The sequence below is a fragment of the Hippocampus zosterae genome, chromosome 5 (assembly GCF_025434085.1).
Source record: "Hippocampus zosterae strain Florida chromosome 5, ASM2543408v3, whole genome shotgun sequence".
NCBI classification, from domain to species: domain Eukaryota; kingdom Metazoa; phylum Chordata; class Actinopteri; order Syngnathiformes; family Syngnathidae; genus Hippocampus; species Hippocampus zosterae.
Genome location: NC_067455.1, coordinates 24,057,681 through 24,078,254, shown reverse-complemented (window position 1 = coordinate 24,078,254; position 20,574 = coordinate 24,057,681). Strand labels below are relative to the sequence as shown.

At 48.3% G+C, this 20,574-nt stretch overlaps 1 protein-coding gene across 8 annotated transcripts in view; it reads left to right on the top strand.

Annotated features, from left to right (window-relative positions):
* LOC127600226 (CUB and sushi domain-containing protein 3-like) overlaps positions 1 to 20,574 on the top strand; it is a 782,730-nt gene that overhangs the window by 354,123 nt on the left and 408,033 nt on the right. For 7 of the 8 annotated variants that reach the window (XR_007962299.1, XM_052064574.1, XM_052064571.1 and 4 more), the window contains 3 exons: positions 11,180 to 11,368; positions 11,618 to 11,776; positions 20,368 to 20,556. Coding sequence is in view for 7 of the 8 variants with exons in the window: in XM_052064574.1 (XP_051920534.1) it covers positions 11,180 to 11,368; positions 11,618 to 11,776; positions 20,368 to 20,556 (537 nt within the window). In the remaining variant the exon portion in view is untranslated. The remainder of the gene's footprint in view (positions 1 to 11,179; positions 11,369 to 11,617; positions 11,777 to 20,367; positions 20,557 to 20,574) is intronic. The other variant, XM_052064572.1, reaches the window with a different exon arrangement.

Genomic DNA, 20,574 nt, shown 5'->3' with positions numbered 1-20,574 from the left:
TTGTTGTTATATTTTTTATATCACATATAGGAATGGTCGACTGCGTGTTGGCCTCACATTGCAGAGGTTCAATTCCGGCTCTGGCCTTCTTGTGTGGAGTTTCTGTTAGTTTTCTCCGGGTACTCCAGTTTCCTCCGACATTCCAAAAACATGCATGGCAGGCTGATTGAACATTCCAAATTGTCCCTAGGTGTTAATGTAAGTACGGATGGTTGTTCGTCTCTGTGTGCCCTGCGATTGGCTGGCAACCAGTTTAGGGTATCCCCCGCCTACTGCCCAAAGACTGCTTCAGCACCCCCCGCGACCCTTGTGAGGATAAAGCGGATCAGAAAATGTGTGTGTATATATATTAGAGCTGTCAAACTATGCAACTGTCATAATTAACACAAATTAACTAAAATTAGTTGTGATTACTCATGCATTTTTTTATCCTTTCTGAATGTCCTTTTATATTTTTTTTGTCCTATTTTTCCCCATTTTGATGCTCCCATCAACATGGAATCATGAATCAGTTTTCTATGTGCAAAATGCAAATATTTACTGAAATAATTTCGATTTTCAATTTTACATGAACATTTTTCACTTGGAGCAGTTATTCACACATAATCTGTCACACAACATTACTGTCCATCAACAGCAGTGAAAAAATATTTTGTCACACAACAGCTGCTTGAACAGCTCTTTTTATGGAATTAAAACATAGCAATATAACATTATAAAGTGCACATCTAAGGTAAACTAGAACTCAGAATATAGTGGATTCAAGCCATGGTTGCATACTTCGTTTTTCTCAAGTTTGCTTTGAACACAGCAGTCAGGCTATGTTGATTTTGTTGGTCCTTCTTGCGCGGAAGTCTCTTTACGGTTTTGTGTAGACATCATTTCGGATGACTACACTTGGTTCGATGACAACAGACGTTTTATTTTCAGTGTGTTCGCTAGGTCGCTACCATTGCATCGCTGAACTCTCGACGTGCCTCAGCGCACCGTCACTGTCAGACAAACACAGAGAAGCTCCACCCGCTTTATTTATAATGACATGGAACACTGTAACCTTCGACACAAAATAGTTCCAAACAAGTAAAAATCGCGTCCGTGGCATACATCGTATGCACGTCAGCTGTGTGCTTGGCCATTAAGTGGTATTTCAGACTTGACGTGCTATGATGATAGCTCAGTTTACGACAGCAAAACATCCATGTAACTTTTGTCTTGTCAGTGGAACAATCTGGCAACTTTTTAAAAGTAAACTTTCCAGTCATAAAGTCTTTAAGTATCCGTTTTCGGTGTCTCGCGCTGCCGTGGCTGGCAAAACAAACGTGCGTGGACCTGTGCAGCGCGCTTGTTGCTTTGTTTCTGGTTTATTTATCGAGCAACGCAACATCCGCTATGACGTGTGCCGCGTTAATCTGCGAGAAAAAAAAAAATTCAATTAAAATTCTTTTAAATTAATGCCAATAAAAACACGCTAAACTGGCAGCTCTAATCTATATACATGTATATAGTCAAACCTCGGTTTTCGAACGTCTTGGTTTTTGACCAAAAATTTCGAGTTTTTTTATGCCTCAGATGATGAACAAATTTCGTTATCGAACAAACTGAGCACACTTGAATGCACCATTTGACCCCTCTCGCCTTCCTTAAACAAGGAAGCGTTGCTTCCTTGTGTAAGGAAGCTTCCCATTGTAACCAAATGTGTTCAGTAGACATTTTTATTATAAAAAGAGCGTGGTTTCTGTTTTACAACAATTTCGGTTTTCGAACAGCCTTCTGGAACGGCTTATGGACGAAAACCGAGGTTTGACTGTACAGTAAATATTCTCTAGTACGGACTCGTGTTTGCGATGTCCAATTTGTCCTGATAACAGAAATTCCTCATTTGGAAAATGAGCATGGTACATGTCCTTCATGAACCTGCAAGAATGCTGACAAAATGCACATGTAACAACACAATCAATAAAATACAAAAATATACTGTCCAAAAACTGTTTATATCACAAAACCTGCAATACATGTGTATCCCCCCAAAAAAATCACAACAGTAAAATACATACAGTATTTTAATGTTTATTTTTTTCTGTCTTGGGAAAAAAATGTTTATTTTCGATTGTTTAGTTGGACGCATTCTTTGGTTTAGGACAATGTTTGCCTGCGTGTAATACAGTTTTCTTGCTAGTTGCAAGTAACTGTCCCATTGATCACCGATGTCTGGTAATTCTTGTGCATACTGAAGGATTTTTGTTGCCATTTGCATTGCTTCCTTGCTTGATGGTGGCTTGTCATCAGGAGTTGAATCGATGCCTTATTGTTTAGTGTCGTAGATTTGCGTCTTTCCGACTCCAAGTGTCTGCTGGATCTTTTTAACTTTGTGTCCAGCCTCGCTCAAACGGATGCATTTCACTCGCTCCGCTCCAGTTGTTACAGTTCTTCTACGTTTCGATGCGATGATCTACATGACGTAAGTGAAATCTTTCGCAATTACAGTAAAACGCACGCCAATAAAAGTCGCTTACACGTCTTCGTTTCGAATCTGATGAATGAAAACGGCGGAGCGAACACGTTTCTTCGGTCGTGTGTAGTGGGTGCTGCTTTTAAGCTAGTGCCACGTTCTACAGGACGTAAGTGAATAAAGTTAAAATCATTCACAATTACAATAAAACGCTCGGCAATAAAAACTCACTTACACGTCGTCGTTTAGAATCTGATGATGGAAAAACGCGAAGTGAAAACTTGTTTCAGCATTGTCTTTTCCGTCGCATCGGGTGGGCGTTGCGTGTATTTAAGCTCCCGCGGCATTACACCACCATCCGGGTTACGGGTAGTGGAATTTCCGCTTACGCAACTTCCGGTAACATGTAACATCCATCCATCCATCCATCCATCATCTACCGCTTATCCGGGGCCGGGTCGCGGGGGCAACAGCTTTAGCAGGGAAGCCCAGACTTCCCTCTCCCTAGCTACTTCTTCCAGCTCTCCCTGGGGGATCCTGAGTCGTTCCCAGGCAAGCTGGGTGACATAGTCTCTCCAGCGTGTCCTGCGTCTTCCTCTGGGTCTCCTCCCGGTGGGACATGACCGGAACACCTCCCCGGGGAGGCGCTCAGAATGCATCCGAATCAGATGCCCAAGCCAGCTCATCTGGCTCCTCTCGATGTGGAGGAGAAGCGGCTCGACTCTGAGCCCCTCCCGGATGACTGAGCTTCTCACCTTATCTCTAAGGGAGAGCCCGGACACCCTGCGGAGAAAACTCATTTCAGCCGCTTGTATCCGGGATCTCGTTCTTTCGGTCACGACCCAGAGCTCGTGACCATAGGTGAGGGTTGGGACGTAGATCGACCGTTAAATTGAGAGCTTCGCCCTTTGGCTCAGCTCCTTCTTCACCACAACAGACCGATACAACATCCGCATCACAGCAGACGCTGCACCAATCCGCCTGTCGATCTCCCGCTCCCTCCTACCCCCACTCGTGAACAAGACCCCAAGATACTTGAACTCCTCCACTTGGGGTAAGATCTCCTCCCCGACCCGGAGGGGGCACTCCACCCTTTTCCGACTGAGGACCATGGTTTCAGATTTGGAGGTGCTGATTTTCATCCCAACCGCTTCACACTCGGCTGCGAAACGCTCCAGTGGGAGTTGGAGAGCCCCGTTTGAAGGAGCCAACAGCACCACATCATCTGCAAAAAGCAGGGATGCAATACTGAGGCCCCCAAAACGGACCCCCTCAACGCTTCGGCTGCGCCTAGAAATTCTGTCCATAAAGGTTATGAACAGAATCGGCGACAAAGGGCAGCCTTGGCGGAGTCCTACCCCCACTGGGAACGCTTCCGACTTACTGCCGGCAATGCGAACCAAACTCTGACATCGGTGGTATAGTGACCGAACAGCCCGGTCAAACGCCTTCTCCAAGTCCACAAAACACATGTAGACTGATTGGGCGAATTCCCACATACCCTCAAGGACCCTGCTAAGGGTGTAGAGCTGGTCCACTGATCCACGGCCGGGAAGAAAACCACACTGCTCCTCCTCAATCTGAGGCTCGACTTCCTGACGGACCCTCCTCTCCAGCACCCCTAACATGTAACATCGTAGTCAAAATGTTAATGCATAGGTTTTTATTCCGGGTGAAGGATATTCCTTTCCATAGAATTCTGGGGATGGGAATATTTACTGTGTGTGTGTGTGTGTGTGTGTGTGTGTGTGTGTGTGTGTGTGTGTGTATGTATATATATATATATATATATATATATATATATATATATATATATATAGCGGCCTGATAGCTCAGTTGGTAAGGCATCGGTTTGGCATACGGGAGACGGTGGTTCGAATCCCGCTTGGGGCAAAAAATGAGCACATAACACCATCCAGTGTGGGTCCTTGGGCAAGATCCTTCCCGCTAATGCCTACCTCATACAATGATGAGAGACAATAAAATGAATGACATGCCGGCTCAGACATCGCCCGGCCAAACAAGGTCTGCGTCAGGTGCTGGGGAACCAGAGCACCTTGATGAAAAATGGGCTACTGGAACAAAGCGGAGATGGACGAGATGCGATAACATGGCTCTGTTGGAATGCTACTACGAGTCAGAGGGGTGACATGCAGAGAATGTGGGCTAAATGGATACTTTGAAACCCACAGTCACGGTTGACCACGAAACAACTAGTAACTCAGTGTTCCAACATCCACAAACGGCAACTGCTGTCACAACTTGAGATTGATGAGGTACAACGCAGGTTCCATGGTGAAGGGCCCCAGGCTGCCAGACCAGAGGAGGAGGTCATACCAGAGATTGGGAGGCAAGCCCCAATGAATGCAGATGATGAGATTGGGAGGCCAGCCCCAATGAATGAAATGCTGAGTGAGGCAGCAACTGACCTGAAAGACCTGAAAGCTAAGATCATGGCTAGAATGAAACCTGGGCAACCATGAAACCGATTACAACGGCTATGTGAAGTACCACCTGAAAGTCTCATGGAAAGTGTGAATGCAGCACTGAGGGTGATCCCTACCCTAACGATCACGGAAACCAATGAGCTGATATACGCTTCAGCATCAGTGATCCTTGAGATGCTTGGTTATAAGAGCAACCATGGAAGCCATGAGATACGTTACCCACCATGGAAGAGACGGTTAGAGGGTAAGATCAAGGCAGCCCGGAAAGATGTGAGTCAATTGACGGAGGCCCAGAGAGGTGTGATATAAAGGCCGATACCCGAGAAGTACATCCAGATGACCATACCTGAAGCACTCGAGACTGCCAAACAAAGGCTCCAAGCCTTGTCCAGCCGCCTAAAGCGGTACACGAAAGAGAATGAGGCCAGACGAATAAACAGCCTGTTCGCAACACAACCTGCGAAAGTGTACGCTCAGTGGCAGGGTCCTAACAACAGAGCTGTCCCACCAAGACTGGAAACTGAAAGGTACTGGAAAGACATGTGGGAGAAGGAGGTTGCACATAACAGCAGTGCACAATGGCTGGTGACCCTGAGAGAGGAGCACAGCAACCTCCCTGAACAGAACCCAGTTACCATAACAGTGGCAGACATACAGCAAAGAGTCTCAGATATGAAGAACTGGACAGCACCAGTCCTGGACATGGTCCACACCTACTGGCTAAAGAAACTCACAGCACTCCATGAGCGCCTAGCAGCACAAATGAACCAGCTCCTGAGGGATGGGACTCACCCAGGATGGCTAACTGAAGGGCGAACGATCCTGATCATGAAGGATCCCTCAAAGGGTGCGGTCCCATCCAACTATCGGCCAATAACCTGTCTCTCCACAACATGGAAGCTCATGTCAGGCATCATTGCAGCTCAGATAAGTGGACACATGGATCAATACATGAACGAAGCACAGAAGGGCATTGGTAGAGATACCAGAGGAGCCAAACATCAGCTCCTGGTTGACAGAACAGTCGCACAAGACTGCAGGTCCCGACGTACCAACCTGTGCACAGCCTGGATTGATTACAAGAAAGCCTATGACTCGATGCCACATACATGGATCACTAAAAGCTTGGAGTTGTATAAGGTGAACAGGACCCTAAGAGCCTTCGTTGCAAACTCGATGAGGATGTGGTAAACCACACTTGAAGCCAATGGCAAGCCACTTACCCAAGTGTCCATCAAATGTGGCATATACCAAGGTGATGCACTCTCCCCACTGCTGTTCTGCATAGGACTGAACCCCCTAAGCCAAGTAATCACCAAGACAGGCTATGGATACCGCCTCAGAAATGGAGCTACAATCAGTCACCTCCTCTACATGGATGACATAAAGCTGTATGCTAAGAGTGAAAGGGACATAGACACGCTGATCCACACGACCAGGATCTACAGCAGGGACATCAGGATGTCATTCGGCCTTGAGAAATGTAGTCGGATGGTGACTAATAGAGGAAAGGTAGTCCGCACTGAAGGGCTCTCACTCCCTGAAGGAACAATAGCAGACATTGAGGACACTTACAAGTTCCTCGGAATACCACAAGCCAATGGCAACCTCGAACTGGCCACAAGGAAAGCGGCTACGGCCAAATACCTCCAGCGAGTGAGGCAAGTCCTAAGAAGCCAGCTCAATGGCAAGAATAAGACCCCGGCAATAAACAGCTATGCCCTGCCAGTGATCAGATACCCTGCAGGAATAATAAGGTGGCCAAAGGAAGAGATTCAGACCACGGACGTTAGGACCCGAAAGCTCCTAACCATGCATGGAGGGTTCCATCCCAAATCCAGCACCCTGAGACTGTATGCAAGCCGAAAGGAAGGAGGCCGAGGACTAGTGAGTGTGAGAGCCACTGTCCAGGATGAAACATCCAAGCTCCATGAATACATCAATACAATACAATACAATACATGCTGATTTATATAGCGCTTTCACAACAGCGGCAGCTGTAACAAAGCGCTTAACAAAACAGTTAACATCAAGTAAAACAATAAACACAACACATAACATAAAACACGGACAGTCGTGCAGTCCTAACCACTTTTCCGTCACACGCTTTGTTGTTTGAAGCAGTTTGAGATGAAAGAGGAGAGAATCAAAGTGTCCTTTAACCAAGGAGAAGAAGGCTCCAACGGATGACGTACTCAGAGAATGTCTCAGACAATGGGGAACAGTAGATGAGGCGCTGGAAGAGGGACCATCATGGGAGTACAAGCCCCTACACGGGATGTACCACCGGACAATAACTGAAGTGGCCGATCTCAAGAAGTCCTATCAGTGGCTAGAGAGGGCTGGCCTGAAGGACAGCACAGAGGCACTCATCCTGCCTGCTCAGGAGCAGGCCCTGAGCACCAGAGCCATCGAGGCCCAGATATACCACACCAGACAAGACCCAAGGTGTAGGTTGTGCAAAGAGGCACCTGAGACGATCCAACACATAACTGCAGGGTGTAAGATGCTGGCAGGGAAAGCCTACATGGAACGCCATAACCAGGTGGCTGGCATAGTCTACCGAAACATCTGTGCGGAGTATGGACTGGAAACCCCAAGGTCAAAATGGGAAACACCTCCGAAGGTGGTGGAGAATGACAGAGCGAAGATCCTGTGGGACTTCCAGATCCAGACTGACAAAATGGTAATGGCGAACCAACCAGATATCGTGATCATAGATAAAGGGCAGAGGAAAGCCGTTGTAGTGGATGTAGCGGTCCCAAATGATGGAAACATCAGAAAGAAGGAACACGAGAAACTCGAGAAATATCAAGGGCTCAGAGAGGAGCTGGAGAGAGCCTGGAAGGTAAAGGTGACAGTCGTGCCTGTGGTGGTCGGAGCACTCGGGGCAGTGACCCCCAAACTAGATGAGTGGTTGCAACAGATCCCGGGAACAACATCAGACATCCATCCATCCATCCATCCATCCATCATCTACCGCTTATCCGGGGCCGGGTCGCGGGGGCAACAGCTTTAGCAGGGAAGCCCAGACTTCCCTCTCCCTAGCTACTTCTTCCAGCTCTCCCCGGGGGATCCCGAGTCGTTCCCAGGCCAGCTGGGTGACATAGTCTCTCCAGCGTGTCCTGGGTCTTCCTCTGGGTCTTCTCCCGGTGGGACATGACCGGAACACCTCACCGGGGAGGCGCTCAGGAGGCATCCGAATCAGATGCCCAAGCCACCTCATCTGGCTCCTCTCGATGTGGAGGAGAAGCGGCTCGACTCTGAGCCCCTCCCGGATGACTGAGCTTCTCACCTTATCTCTAAGGGAGAGCCCAGACACCCTGCGGAGAAAACTCATTTCAGCCGCTTGTATCCGGGATCTCGTTCTTTCGGTCACGACCCATAGCTCGTGACCATAGGTGAGGGTTGGGACGTAGATCGACCGGTAAATTGAGAGCGTCGCCTTTTGGCTCAGCTCCTTCTTCACCACGACAGACCGATACAACGTCCGCATCACAGCAGACGCTGCACCGATCCGCCTGTCGATCTCCCGCTCCCTCCTACCCCCACTCGTGAACAAGACCCCAAGATACTTGAACTCCTCCACTTGGGGTAAGATCTCCTCCCCGACCCGGAGTGGGCACTCCACCCTTTTCCGACTGAGGACCATGGTTTCAGATTTGGAGGTGCTGATTTTCATCCCAACCGCTTCACACTCGGCTGCGAAACGCTCCAGTGAGAGTTGGAGAGCCCCGTTTGAAGGAGCCAACAGCACCACATCATCTGCAAAAAGCAGGGATGAAATACTGAGGCCCCCAAAACGGACCCCCTCAACGCTTCGGCTGCGCCTAGAAATTCTGTCCATAAAGGTTATGAACAGAATCGGCGACAAAGGGCAGCCTTGGCGGAGTCCTACCTCCACTGGAAACGATTCCGACTTACTGCCGGCAATGCGAACCAAACTCTGACATCGGTGGTATAGTGACCGAACAGCCCGTATCAGGGGGTTCGGTACCCCATACCCACGAAGCACCCCCCACAGAACTCCTCGAGGGACACGGTCAAACGCCTTCTCCAAGTCCACAAAACACATGTAGACTGGTTGGGCGAATTCCCACATACCCTCAAGGACCCTGCTAAGGGTGTAGAGCTGGTCCACTGTTCCACGGCCGGGACGAAAACCACACTGCTCCTCCTCAATCTGAGGCTCGACTTCCTGACGGACCCTCCTCTCCAGCACCCCTGAATAGACCTTACCAGGGAGGCTGAGGAGTGTGATCCCTCTGTAGTTGGAACACACCCTCCGGTCCCCCTTTTTAAAAAGAGGGACTACCACCCCGGTCTGCCAATCCAGAGGCACTCTCCCTGTTGTCCACGCGATGTTGCAGAGGCGTGTCAACCAGGACAGCCCCACAACATCCAGAGCCTTGAGGAACTCCGGGCGGATCTCATCCACCCCTGGGGCCTTGCCACCGAGGAGCTTTTTAACAACATCGGTGACTTCAACCACAGAGATAGGAGAGCCCACCTCAGAGTCCCCGGGCTCTGCTTCCTCCAAGGAAGGCGTGTTGGTGGAGTTGAGGAGGTCTTCGAAGTACTCTGCCCACCGGTTCACAACGTCCCGAGTCGAAGTCAGCAGCGCCCCATCCCCACTGTATACAGTGTTAGTGGTGCACTGCTTCCCCCTCCTGAGACGTCGGATGGTGGACCAGAATTTCCTCGAAGCCGTCCGGAAGTCGGCTTCCATGGCCTCACCGAACTCTTCCCACGCTCGGGTTTTTGCCTCGGCGACCACTGAAGCCGCGGCCCGCTTGGCCAATCGATACCTGTCAGCTGCCTCTGGGGTACCACAGGCCATAAAGGCTTGATAGGACTCCTTCTTCAGCTTGACGGCATCCCTTACTGCTGGTGTCCACCAGCGAGTACGGGGGTTGCCGCCACGACAGGCACCAACCACCTTACGGCCACAACTCAGATTGGCCGCCTCAACAATAGAGGCACGGAACACGGTCCACTCGGGCTCAATGTCCCCCGCCTCCCCCGGAACATGGGAAAAGCTCTGTCGGAGGTGGGAGTTGAATCATCATCAATCAGACATCTCAGTCCAGAAATGTGCAGTGCTGGGAACAGCAAGGATACTGCGCAGAACCCTCAAGCTTCCTGGCCTCTTGTAGAGGACCCAAGCTGAATGAGGGACGGACACCACCTGAGGGGTGAGATGAGGATTTTTTTTTTTAATATATATATATATATATATATGGAAAAATTAGGATTGAATGTAAGGGGACTATATAAGTTTTATACTTCTTCCTTCGAGCATGTGCTTTGCCTTTCCCATATTTTACAATTCTGTTTATGCGTATTTTCTTCCTTGATTGACCTGTAGATAAACAGCCATCTTGTTACCTCTACGTCCCGCATCCTAGATGCATAATTTTCCCGCCAGACGCACAGTTCCCAATAATGTGTGTTTTTGGGACGCAAGGACATTTCTAAGTCTCAAGTATATATATATATATATATATATATATATATATATATATATATATATATTTTTTTTTTTAACTATAGTAAATCTTTTTTTTCCATAAATGATCACAGTTTGACAAGCACCACCATTGTTGTTTTGATCTCGTGTTTAGTAATTTCATGTGACGAGATTTCCGTTCTCGTAAGACGAGATTGGCCAGATCGGCCCTCACTTCGTGGAAAGCAGACAATTGCCAAGTTGTGTGAATTAAAACAAGTTTATTGCGGAGATATGAACTCAAAGACTGAACCATGGGATGAAATAAGAACCTATTTCTCGGCAAATCTTGTATGCCTGAATTAATTAAATTATTTCAGCAGTTGTTTATAAGAAATAATATAATTATCGACGTAAATTGTTGTTGTTTGTGTTATTATCATGTACAATTGAATAAGTAGACCATTTCGGAATTCAAAATTCTGGACTCTCTAAATACATAATGGGACTCATACCTTTCTGATCAGTGAGTCCCTGGGACTCGCAGGGCTCAAACTGTAAAATTATCACTGGATAAATGTAATATTTTTTTAAATTTCAATGTTATTTTATTTACAAAGCCAAACAATAAAATTAATAATCACAGGCATCAAAAATGTCTGGTCACCCTGGGCATCCACTGTGCTTTGCACCCCACTGATGTCACTTCAAAAAACTACTTCTTCCCTCTGTGTTCTCGTCTTACTCTTTCACACAACCATGCCTTTACTTTCTCTTATGTGCTTCTCTCAATCAATCTTGCTCTAACGCTGTCTTGTTTTTGATTTGTTTTAGTCCAATGTCCTGCTCACGAGGTCCGTTTTGACTCAACGGGGGTAATTCTGAGCCCAGGCTACCCTGAAAATTACCCCAACCTCCAGATGTGCTCCTGGCTGATAAATGTGGAGAAGGGTTACAACATTTCGCTGCATTTTGAACTCTTCCAGACGGAAAAGGAGTTTGACATTTTGGAAATATTTGATGGTGGGTTTACAGAGTACAGAGTACATTGAATATCCACACCGAACATGGTCTGTTCTTGAGGCTGGATTTCAGTTTCAGCAGTTCACTCTTTAAAGCGATGGCACTCAAAGTGTTGCCATCAAATAAAACACACACACACAAAGTCATATTACCATTTGGTCCCATATATAAGTGCAGGTAGTTATATGACGTTACAAAAGGTTTAATTCAGAACTTCTTCTTGAGTCTCTTCCTCTCTTTTTTTCCAAGGTCCAAACATTTACAGCCAGAGCCTGGCATCACTCAGTGGTGACATTGAGACGCCATTCAATCTGACCACCACTGGCCATCAGCTCCTGTTGCGCTGGTCATCTGACCACGGCACCAACCGGCGAGGCTTCCACATCAGATATGTGGGTGAGTATCAAAGTATGTATCCAGTTTATGATTATTTTCTCTTTTAAATGCAACATGTATGTATATTACATTCCAAACAACAATAACATACTAAAATTCCATGGGTTTACAGCGTGACTATTTGTATATTACCATGAAGAGTCAGTCTATGTTATATATATATATAAAAAAAATCCTCATCTCACCCCTCGGGTGGTGTCCGTCCCTCATTCAGCTCGGGTCCTCTACCAGAGGCCAGGAAGCTTGAGGGTTCTGCGCAGAATCCTTGCTGTTCCCAGCACTGCACATTTCTGGACTGAGATGTCCGATGTTGTTCCCGGGATCTGTTGCAACCACTCATCTAGTTTGGGGGTCACTGCCCCGAGTGCTCCGACCACCACAGGCACGACTGTCACCTTTACCTTCCAGGCTCTCTCCAGCTCCTCTCTGAGCCCTTGGTATTTCTCGAGTTTCTCATGTTCCTTCTTCCTGATGTTTCCATCACTAGGGACCGCTACATCCACTACAACGGCTTTCCTCTGCCCTTTATCTATGATCACGATATCTGGTTGGTTCGCCATTACCATCTTGTCAGTCTGGATCTGGAAGTCCCACAGGATCTTCGCTCTGTCATTCTCCACCACCTTCTGAGGTGTTTCCCATTTTGACCTTGGGGTTTCCAGTCCATACTCCGCACAGATGTTTCGGTAGACTATGCCAGCCACCTGGTTATGGCGTTCCATGTAGGCTTTCCCTGCCAGCATCTTACACCCTGCAGTTATGTGTTGGATCGTCTCAGGTGCCTCTTTGCACAACCTACACCTTGGGTCTTGTCTGGTGTGGTATATCTGGGCCTCGATGGCTCTGGTGCTCAAGGCCTGCTCCTGAGCAGCCAGGATGAGTGCCTCTGTGCTGTCCTTCAGGCCAGCCCTCTCTAGCCACTGATAGGACTTCTTGAGATCAGCCACTTCAGTTATGGTCCGGTGGTACATCCCGTGTAGGGGCTCTTCCTCCCATGATGGTCCCTCTTCCAGCGCCTCATCTTCTGTTCCCCATTGTCTGAGACATTCTCTGAGTACGTCATCCGTTGAAGCCTTCTCCTTGATGTATTCATGGAGCTTGGATGTTTCATCCTGGACAGTGGCTCTCACACTCACTAGTCCCCGGCCTCCATCCTTTCGGCTTGCGTACAGTCTCAGGGTGCTGGATTTGGGATGGAACCCTCCATGCATGGTTAGGAGCTTTCGGGTCTTAACGTCCGTGGTCTGAATCTCTTCCTTTGGCCACCTTATTATTCCTGCAGGGTATCTGATCACTGGCAGGGCATAGCTGTTTATTGCCCGGGTCTTATTCTTGCCATTGAGCTGGCTTCTTAGGACTTGCCTCACTCGCTGGAGGTATTTGGCCGTAGCCGCTTTCCTTGTTGCCAGTTCGAGGTTGCCATTGGCTTGTGGTATACCAAGGTACTTGTAGCTGTCCTCAATGTCTGCTATTGTTCCTTCAGGGAGTGAGACCCCATCAGTGCGGACTACCTTTCCTCTCTTAGTCACCATCCGACTACATTTCTCAAGCCCGAATGACATCCCGATGTCGCTGCTGTAGATCCTGGTTGTGTGGACCAGTGAATCTATGTCCCTTTCGCTCTTAGCATACAGCTTTATGTCATCCATGTAGAGGAGGTGACTGATTGTAGCTCCATTTCTGAGGCGGTATCCATAGCCTGTCTTGGTGATTACTTGGCTTAGGGGGTTCAGTCCTATGCAGAACAGCAGTGGGGAGAGTGCATCACCTTGGTATATGCCACATTTGATGGACACTTGGGTAAGTGGCTTGCCATTGGCTTCAAGTGTGGTTTTCCACATTCTCATCGAGTTCGCAACGAAGGCTCTTAGGGTCCTGTTCACCTTATACAACTCCAAGCATTCAGTGATCCATGTATGTGGCATCGAGGCATAGGCTTTCTTGTAATCAATCCAGGCTATGCACAGGTTGGTACGTCGGGACCTGCAGTCTTGTGCGACTGTTCTGTCAACCAGGAGCTGATATTTGGCTCCTCTGGTATCTCTACCAATGCCCTTCTGCGCTTCGCTCATGTATTGATCCATGTGTCCACTTATCTTAGCCGCAATGATTCCTGACATGAGCTTCCATGTTGTGGAGAGACAGGTTATTGGCCGATAGTTGGATGGGGCTGCACCCTTCGAGGGATCCTTCATGATCAGGATCGTTCGCCCTTCGGTTAGCCATTCTGGGTGAGTCCCATCCCTCAGCAGCTGGTTCATTTGTACTGCTAGGCGCTCATGGAGTGCTGTGAGTTTCTTTAGCCAGTAGGTGTGGACCATGTCCGGGCCTGGTGCTGTCCAGTTCTTCATATCTGAGACTCGTTCCTGTATGTCTGCCACTGTTATGGTAACTGGGTTCTGTTCAGGGAGGTTGCTGTGCTCCTCTCTCAGGGTCACCAGCCATTGTGCACTGCTGTTATGTGCAACCTCCTTCTCCCATATGCCTTTCCAGTACCTTTCAGTTTCCAGTCTTGGTGGGTCAGCTGTGTTGTTAGGACCCTGCCATTGAGCGTACACTTTCACAGGTTGTGTTGCGAACAGCCTGTTTATTCGTCTGGCCTCATTCTCTTTCGTGTACCGCTTTAGGCGACTGGACATGGCTTGGAGCCTTTGTTTGGCAGTTTCGAGTGCTTCAGGTATGGTCATCTGGATGTACTTCTCGGGTATCTGCCTTTTCATCACACCTCTCTGGGCCTCCGTCAATTGACTCACATCTTTCCGGGCCGCCTTGATCTTAGCCTCCAACCGTCTTTTCCATGGTGGGTAACGTATCTCATGGTTGCTCTTATAGCCCAGAGTCTCGAGGATCACTGATGCTGAAGCGTATATCAGCTCATTGGTTTCTGTGATCGTTACGGTAGGGATCGCCCTCAGTGCTGCATTCACACTTTCTATGAGACTTTCAGATGGTACTTCACATAGTCGTTGTAATCGGTTTCTAGGTTGCCGAGCTTTCATTCTCACCATGATCTTCGCTTTCAGGTCAGTTGCTGCCTCGCTCAGCATTTCATTCATTGGGGCTGGCCACCCAATCTCATCATCTGCATTCATTGGGGCTTGCCTCCCAATCTCTTGTATGACCGCCTCCTCTGATCTGACAGCCTGGGGCCCTTCACCATGGAACCTGCGTTGTACCTCATCAATCTCAAGTTGTGACAGCAGTTGCCGTTTGTGGATGTTGGAACATTGAGCTACTAGTTGTTTCGTGGTCAACCGTGACTGTGGGTTTCGAAGTAACCATTTAGCCCACATTCTCTGCATGTAACCCCTCTGACTAGGGTTGCTTGAGTAGTAGAATTCCAACAGAGCCCTGTTATCGCATCTCGCCCATCTCCGCTTTGTTCCAGTAGCCCATTTTTCATCAAGGTGCTCTGGTTCCCCAGCACCTGACGCAGACCTTGTTTGGCCGGGCGACGTCTGAGCCGGCATGTCATTCGTTTTATTGTCTCTCATTGTATGAGGTAGGCATTAGCGTGAATGATCTTGCCCAAGGACCCACACTGGATGGTGTTATGTGCTCATTTTTGCCCCAAGCGGGATTCGAACCACCGTCTCCCGTATGCCAAACCGATGCCCTACCAACTGAGCTATCCAGCCGCTTTATATATATATATATATATATATATCCTCTCCGTGAGCCGTCACCTTACCGTGGTGGAGGGGTTTGTGTGTCCCAATGATCCTAGGAGCTAAGTTGTCTGGGGCTTTATGCCCCTGGCAGGGTCACCCATGGCAAACAGGTCCTAGGTGAGGGACCAGACAAAGCACGGCTCACAAAGCCCCTTATGGAAAACAAAATCAATGGTACTCAGTTTCCCTTGTCCGGACGCGGGTCACCGGGGCCCCCCTCTGGAGCCAGGTCTGGAGGTGGGGCTCGTTGGCGAGCGCCTGGTGGCCGGGCCTACACCCATGGGGCCCGGCCGGGCTCAGCCCGAAGAGGCAACGTGGGTCCCCCTTCTCATGGTCTCACCACCCGTGGGAGGGGTCAAAGGGGTCGGGTGCAATGCGAGCTGGGCGGCAGCCAAAGGCGGGGACCCTGGCGGTCTGATCCTCGGCTGCAGAAGCTAGCTCTTGGGACATGGAATGTCACCTCTCTGGCAGGGAAGGAGCCCGAACTGGTGTGTGAGGCAGAGAAGTTCCGACTGGATATAGTCGGACTTGCCTCCACACACAACCTGGGTTCTGGTACCAGTCCTCTCGAGAGGGGTTGGACTCTCTTTCACTCTGGAGTTGCTCACGGTGAGAGGCGCAGAGCAGGTGTGGGCATACTTATTGCCCCCCGGCTCAGTGCCTGTACATTGGGGTTCACACCGGTGGACGAGAGGGTTGCATCCCTCCGCCTGCGGGTGGGGGGACGGGTCCTGACTGTTGTTTGTGCATATGCACCAAACAGCAGCTCAGCACACCCACCCTTTTTGGAGTCCTTGGAGGGTGTGCTGGAGAGTACTCCTGCTGGGGACTCCCTTGTTCTACTGGGGGACTTCAATGCTCACGTGGGCAATGACAGTGAGACCTGGAGGGGCGTGATTGGGAGGAATGGTCCCCCCGATCAGAACTCGAGTGGTGTTTTGTTATTGGACTTCTGTGCTCGTCACGGATTGTCCATAACGAACACCTTGTTCAAACATAAGGGTGTCCACATGTGCACTTGGTACCAGGACACCCTAGGCCGTAGTTCGATGATCGACCTTGTGGTCGTGTCATCGGATATGCGGCCGCATGTTCTGGACACTCGGGTGAAGAGAGGGGCGGAGCTGTCAACTGATCACCACCTGGTGGTGAGTAGGCTCCGATGGTGGGGGAAGATGCCGGTCCGTCCTGGCAGACTCAAACGTATTGTGAGGGTTTGTTGAGAGCGTCTGGCGGAATCCCCTGTCAGAAGGAGTTTCAACTCCCACCTCCGACAGAGCTTTTCCTATGTTCCGGGGGAGACAGGGGACATTGAGTCCGAGTGGACCATGTTCCGTGCCTCTATTGTTGAGGCGGCCAATCTGAGTTGTGGCCGTAAGGTGGTTGGTGCCTGTCGTGGCGGCAACCCTCGTACTCGCTGGTGGACACCAGCAGTAAGGGATGCCGTCAAGCTGAAGAAGGAGTCCTATCGAGCCTTTATGGCCTGTGGGACCCCAGAGGCAGCTGACGGGTATCGACTGGCCAAGCGGAACGCAGCTTTGGTGGTCGCCGAGGCAAAAACCCGAGCATGGGAAGAGTTCGGTGAGGCCATGGAAGCTGACTTCCGGACGGCTTCGAGGAAGTTCTGGTCCACCATCCGACGTCTCAGGAGGGGGAAGCAGTGCACCACTAACACTGTGTACAGTGGGGATGGGGCGCTGCTGACTTCGACTCGGGACATTGTGAACCGGTGGGCAGAGTACTTCGAAGACCTCCTCAACTCCACCAACACGCCTGAAGGCTCCTTGGAGGAAGCAGAGCCCGGGGACTCTGAGGTGGGCTCTCCTATCTCTGTGGTTGAAGTCACCGATGTGGTTAAAAAGCTCCTCGGTGGCAAGGCCCCAGGGGTGGATGAGATCCGCCCGGAGTTCCTCAAGGTTCTGGACGTTGTGGGGTTGTCCTGGTTGACACGCCTCTGCAACATCGCGTGGTCATCGGCTAAAGCTGTTACCCCCGCGACCCGGCCCCGGATAAGCGGTAGAAGATGGATGGATGGATGGATGGATGGATATATATACAGTATGCTGTATATACCGTAAATTCCGGATTACAAGCCGCTACTTTTTTTCCACACTTTCAACACTGCGGCGTGTAATATGATTTATTTTTTGTCCATTGGGGGAAAAACATGGACCAATAAAATGAACGAGTCTTTCACTGAGGTCCAATGAGATTGTATAACTAATCGCAACTTCCGCTCTTTTTGCCGTAGCAGGGAAAAATGTGTTACCCGGCAACAGTCGACCAATAAAATGAATGAGTAGTACACAGGGGTCCAATGTATGATTACCGGTAATCACAACTTCCTTATTTCAGTCTCTCTTGTAACCCTGATCACCATGGAGAATAGCAGACGAAAAGCATATGATGCAGCTTTTAAACTAAAAGCGATCACTCTGGCAATTAAAGAAGGAAATCAAGTTGCTGCCCGTAATCTTCGCATCGACGAGTCGATGGTGTGAAGGTGGAGGCTCCGGCAAAAAGAACTGAGCCAGTGTAAAAAGACAACCAAAGCTTTTAAAGGTTTTAAAGGTGGGCCGTCGTGATGTTATTGATCAGGGGTTCCCAAACATTTTGTACCGAAGATCTACTTTTCGATCAACTAACCTCCCGGGATGTAACCTTACCGGCACGCACACACACACACGCACACATGAACGCCATGATGAGAAACAGCCTGAAACTGAGGCATGCGATGCACTTTTGGAGCCTGTTAACTATCGTAGCTCACACGTTTTAAAGTGCTTCCCTGGGCCCTCCGAGATTCTTTCCTATTCTTTGCCCGTGCCCTCGGTGAATTGTACATGAAGCAAACTCTGAATGAGAATAATGACGATAAAAGATGGAGCGCAACAGCTCTGATTACAAGCTGCAATTGCAGACTGCTGAGCGCAAACAACTTCTGGTGACATACTCACGCTCCACGTAAATTCAAGATTTACCTGCTTTATTTTATTTTTTATTTTTATTTTTTATTTTTTTGTGTGAAAATGAGACTGAGGATGATTAGGGTGCAGCGTACATTAACACAAAAATATTACTAACATGTACAAAAACCAAATGGTTGTTTTTTTTTTCCTCCTCGACACTCCTCGGATCTACCTGGGACCTGTCTTAGATCTATCGGTAGATCAAGATCTACCTAATGGGCACCCCTGTTATAGATTCATTAAACGGAAAAGCCTGTATGTTTGGGCACGCACGACCTTGTGTCAGCAGCTCCCTCCCAATTACGAGGACAAACTTGCTTCGTTCCGCACATTGATACAAACAAAGATAGCGGAGAATTTCTTCAGCCCAGATAAAATAATAAATGTGGACAAAGACCTTCTGACATTTGATTTGCCTCTCACTCGGACTGTAAATAAAAAAGGTGACTCCACCGTCATACTGAAAACAAACGGCCACGAGAGAACACATTTTACCTGTGTTTTGAGCCGCGCAGCAATCGGGCCTAAAGCTGCCAATGATTATCATTTTTACGAGGCTGATAATCAAAATAATTGCAGATATGTTTTCCCATTTATATGATTTGCAATATTCTATTTAAAGCCTCGTGGGCTGCAGTATTTCTCCTCGTAATTATGCAAATGCACATCAAGATCTCTTCTTTGTCTGCCCTCTTATTATGTGTTTCAGCGTAATTTTGTTGAGAAAATGCATTTATCATGCTCATAAAAACATGGAGATTATTTTAACCTTAAGAAATTTTGTGTTTTTTTTCTGCGGGGGTTCAGTGGGGGACCGCGTCACTCGCCTCACCCGTAGGTGCTCCACGGCGGCAGGGACGCAGAAGCAAACCCCCGCCTCCTCATTGGCCAGCGGTTTATAGTATGGTGCGGCGCATATAATTAAAAATTTGATTTTTCCTCAGAAATCTGAGCATGCGGTTCTTAATCAGGTGCGGTCTGTAGCCTGGAATTTACGGTGTGTGTATACATGTATCGATAGATAGATAGATAGATAGATAGATAGATAGATAGATAGATAGATAGATAGATAGATAGATAGATAGATAGATAGATAGATAGATAGATAGATAGATAGATAGATAGATAGATAGATAGATAGCAACGTACTGTGCATTTCATATGTATGATGTTAGATGCCACATATTCTCATCGTTACAAGACATAATGTTGTTAGGGGTTTCCGGGTCATTTTAGTTCTAGAGAAACTAAAATGGCCAACAATAGCCACTGTTTTGACAATCTAAAAAACAATGAAAAAGAGAATAATGTTTCAGGCAGCCTGCGTGTTGTTTTGCACTCCATTTCAAAAGGCTTTCAATTCTTAATTGTCTGCTTAATAACACAGGTAATGCTAAAGCAATTGGGGCTCCTCTTCCATTTGAAATGAATCAATATTAATGGAAAAATCTGCAAAAGAGATTCACTTTTCATGTTATGCCTCCATTATATTTTATACACAAAGCATTGTAATGAAAGCAAGGCAGTTTGATACATTTTGTAAAGGACATTCTCCTTTGACTTGATTGGCCTTTACACATTTGAACTCTTATCCCAGGGGTGTCCAAAGTCGGTCCTCAAGGGCCGCTGTCCTGCCTGTTTTCCAGCTCTCCCAGGAGCAACACACCTGATTCAAATCATCAGGATCGTTCTAATGCTGCTTCAGAGCTGGCTGATGAGCTGATCATCTGAATCAGGTGTGTTGCAGACGGGACAGCTGAAAACAGGCGTAACCGTGGCCCTCCAAGCCCGGAGCTGGACATGTCTGTTTTATCCGAATAGACTTAGTTGTTTTGTGATTTTTTGTTTTGTTTTTTTTCTTTGCCTAATTGTCTCCTCTGCCTTCCCTCCTTCATTTCATTCTAAACCATTCTCCTCCTTTTCCTTGTCATTCCCCAACATTTTTTTTTTTAATTCTCTACAGCACTGTACTGCAGTACCCCTGACTCTCCACAACATGGTTTTGTGGTCAGTCAAACTGGGGGTCATGTGAACAGCACAGTGCGCTGGGCCTGCGACAGGGGATACAAGCTGATCGGAAAGGGGACTGCTGTATGCAAGAAGACCGCCTCTGGCTATTACACTTGGGACACGCCAATTCCCGCCTGTCAAGGTGAGCTAATTTACCACA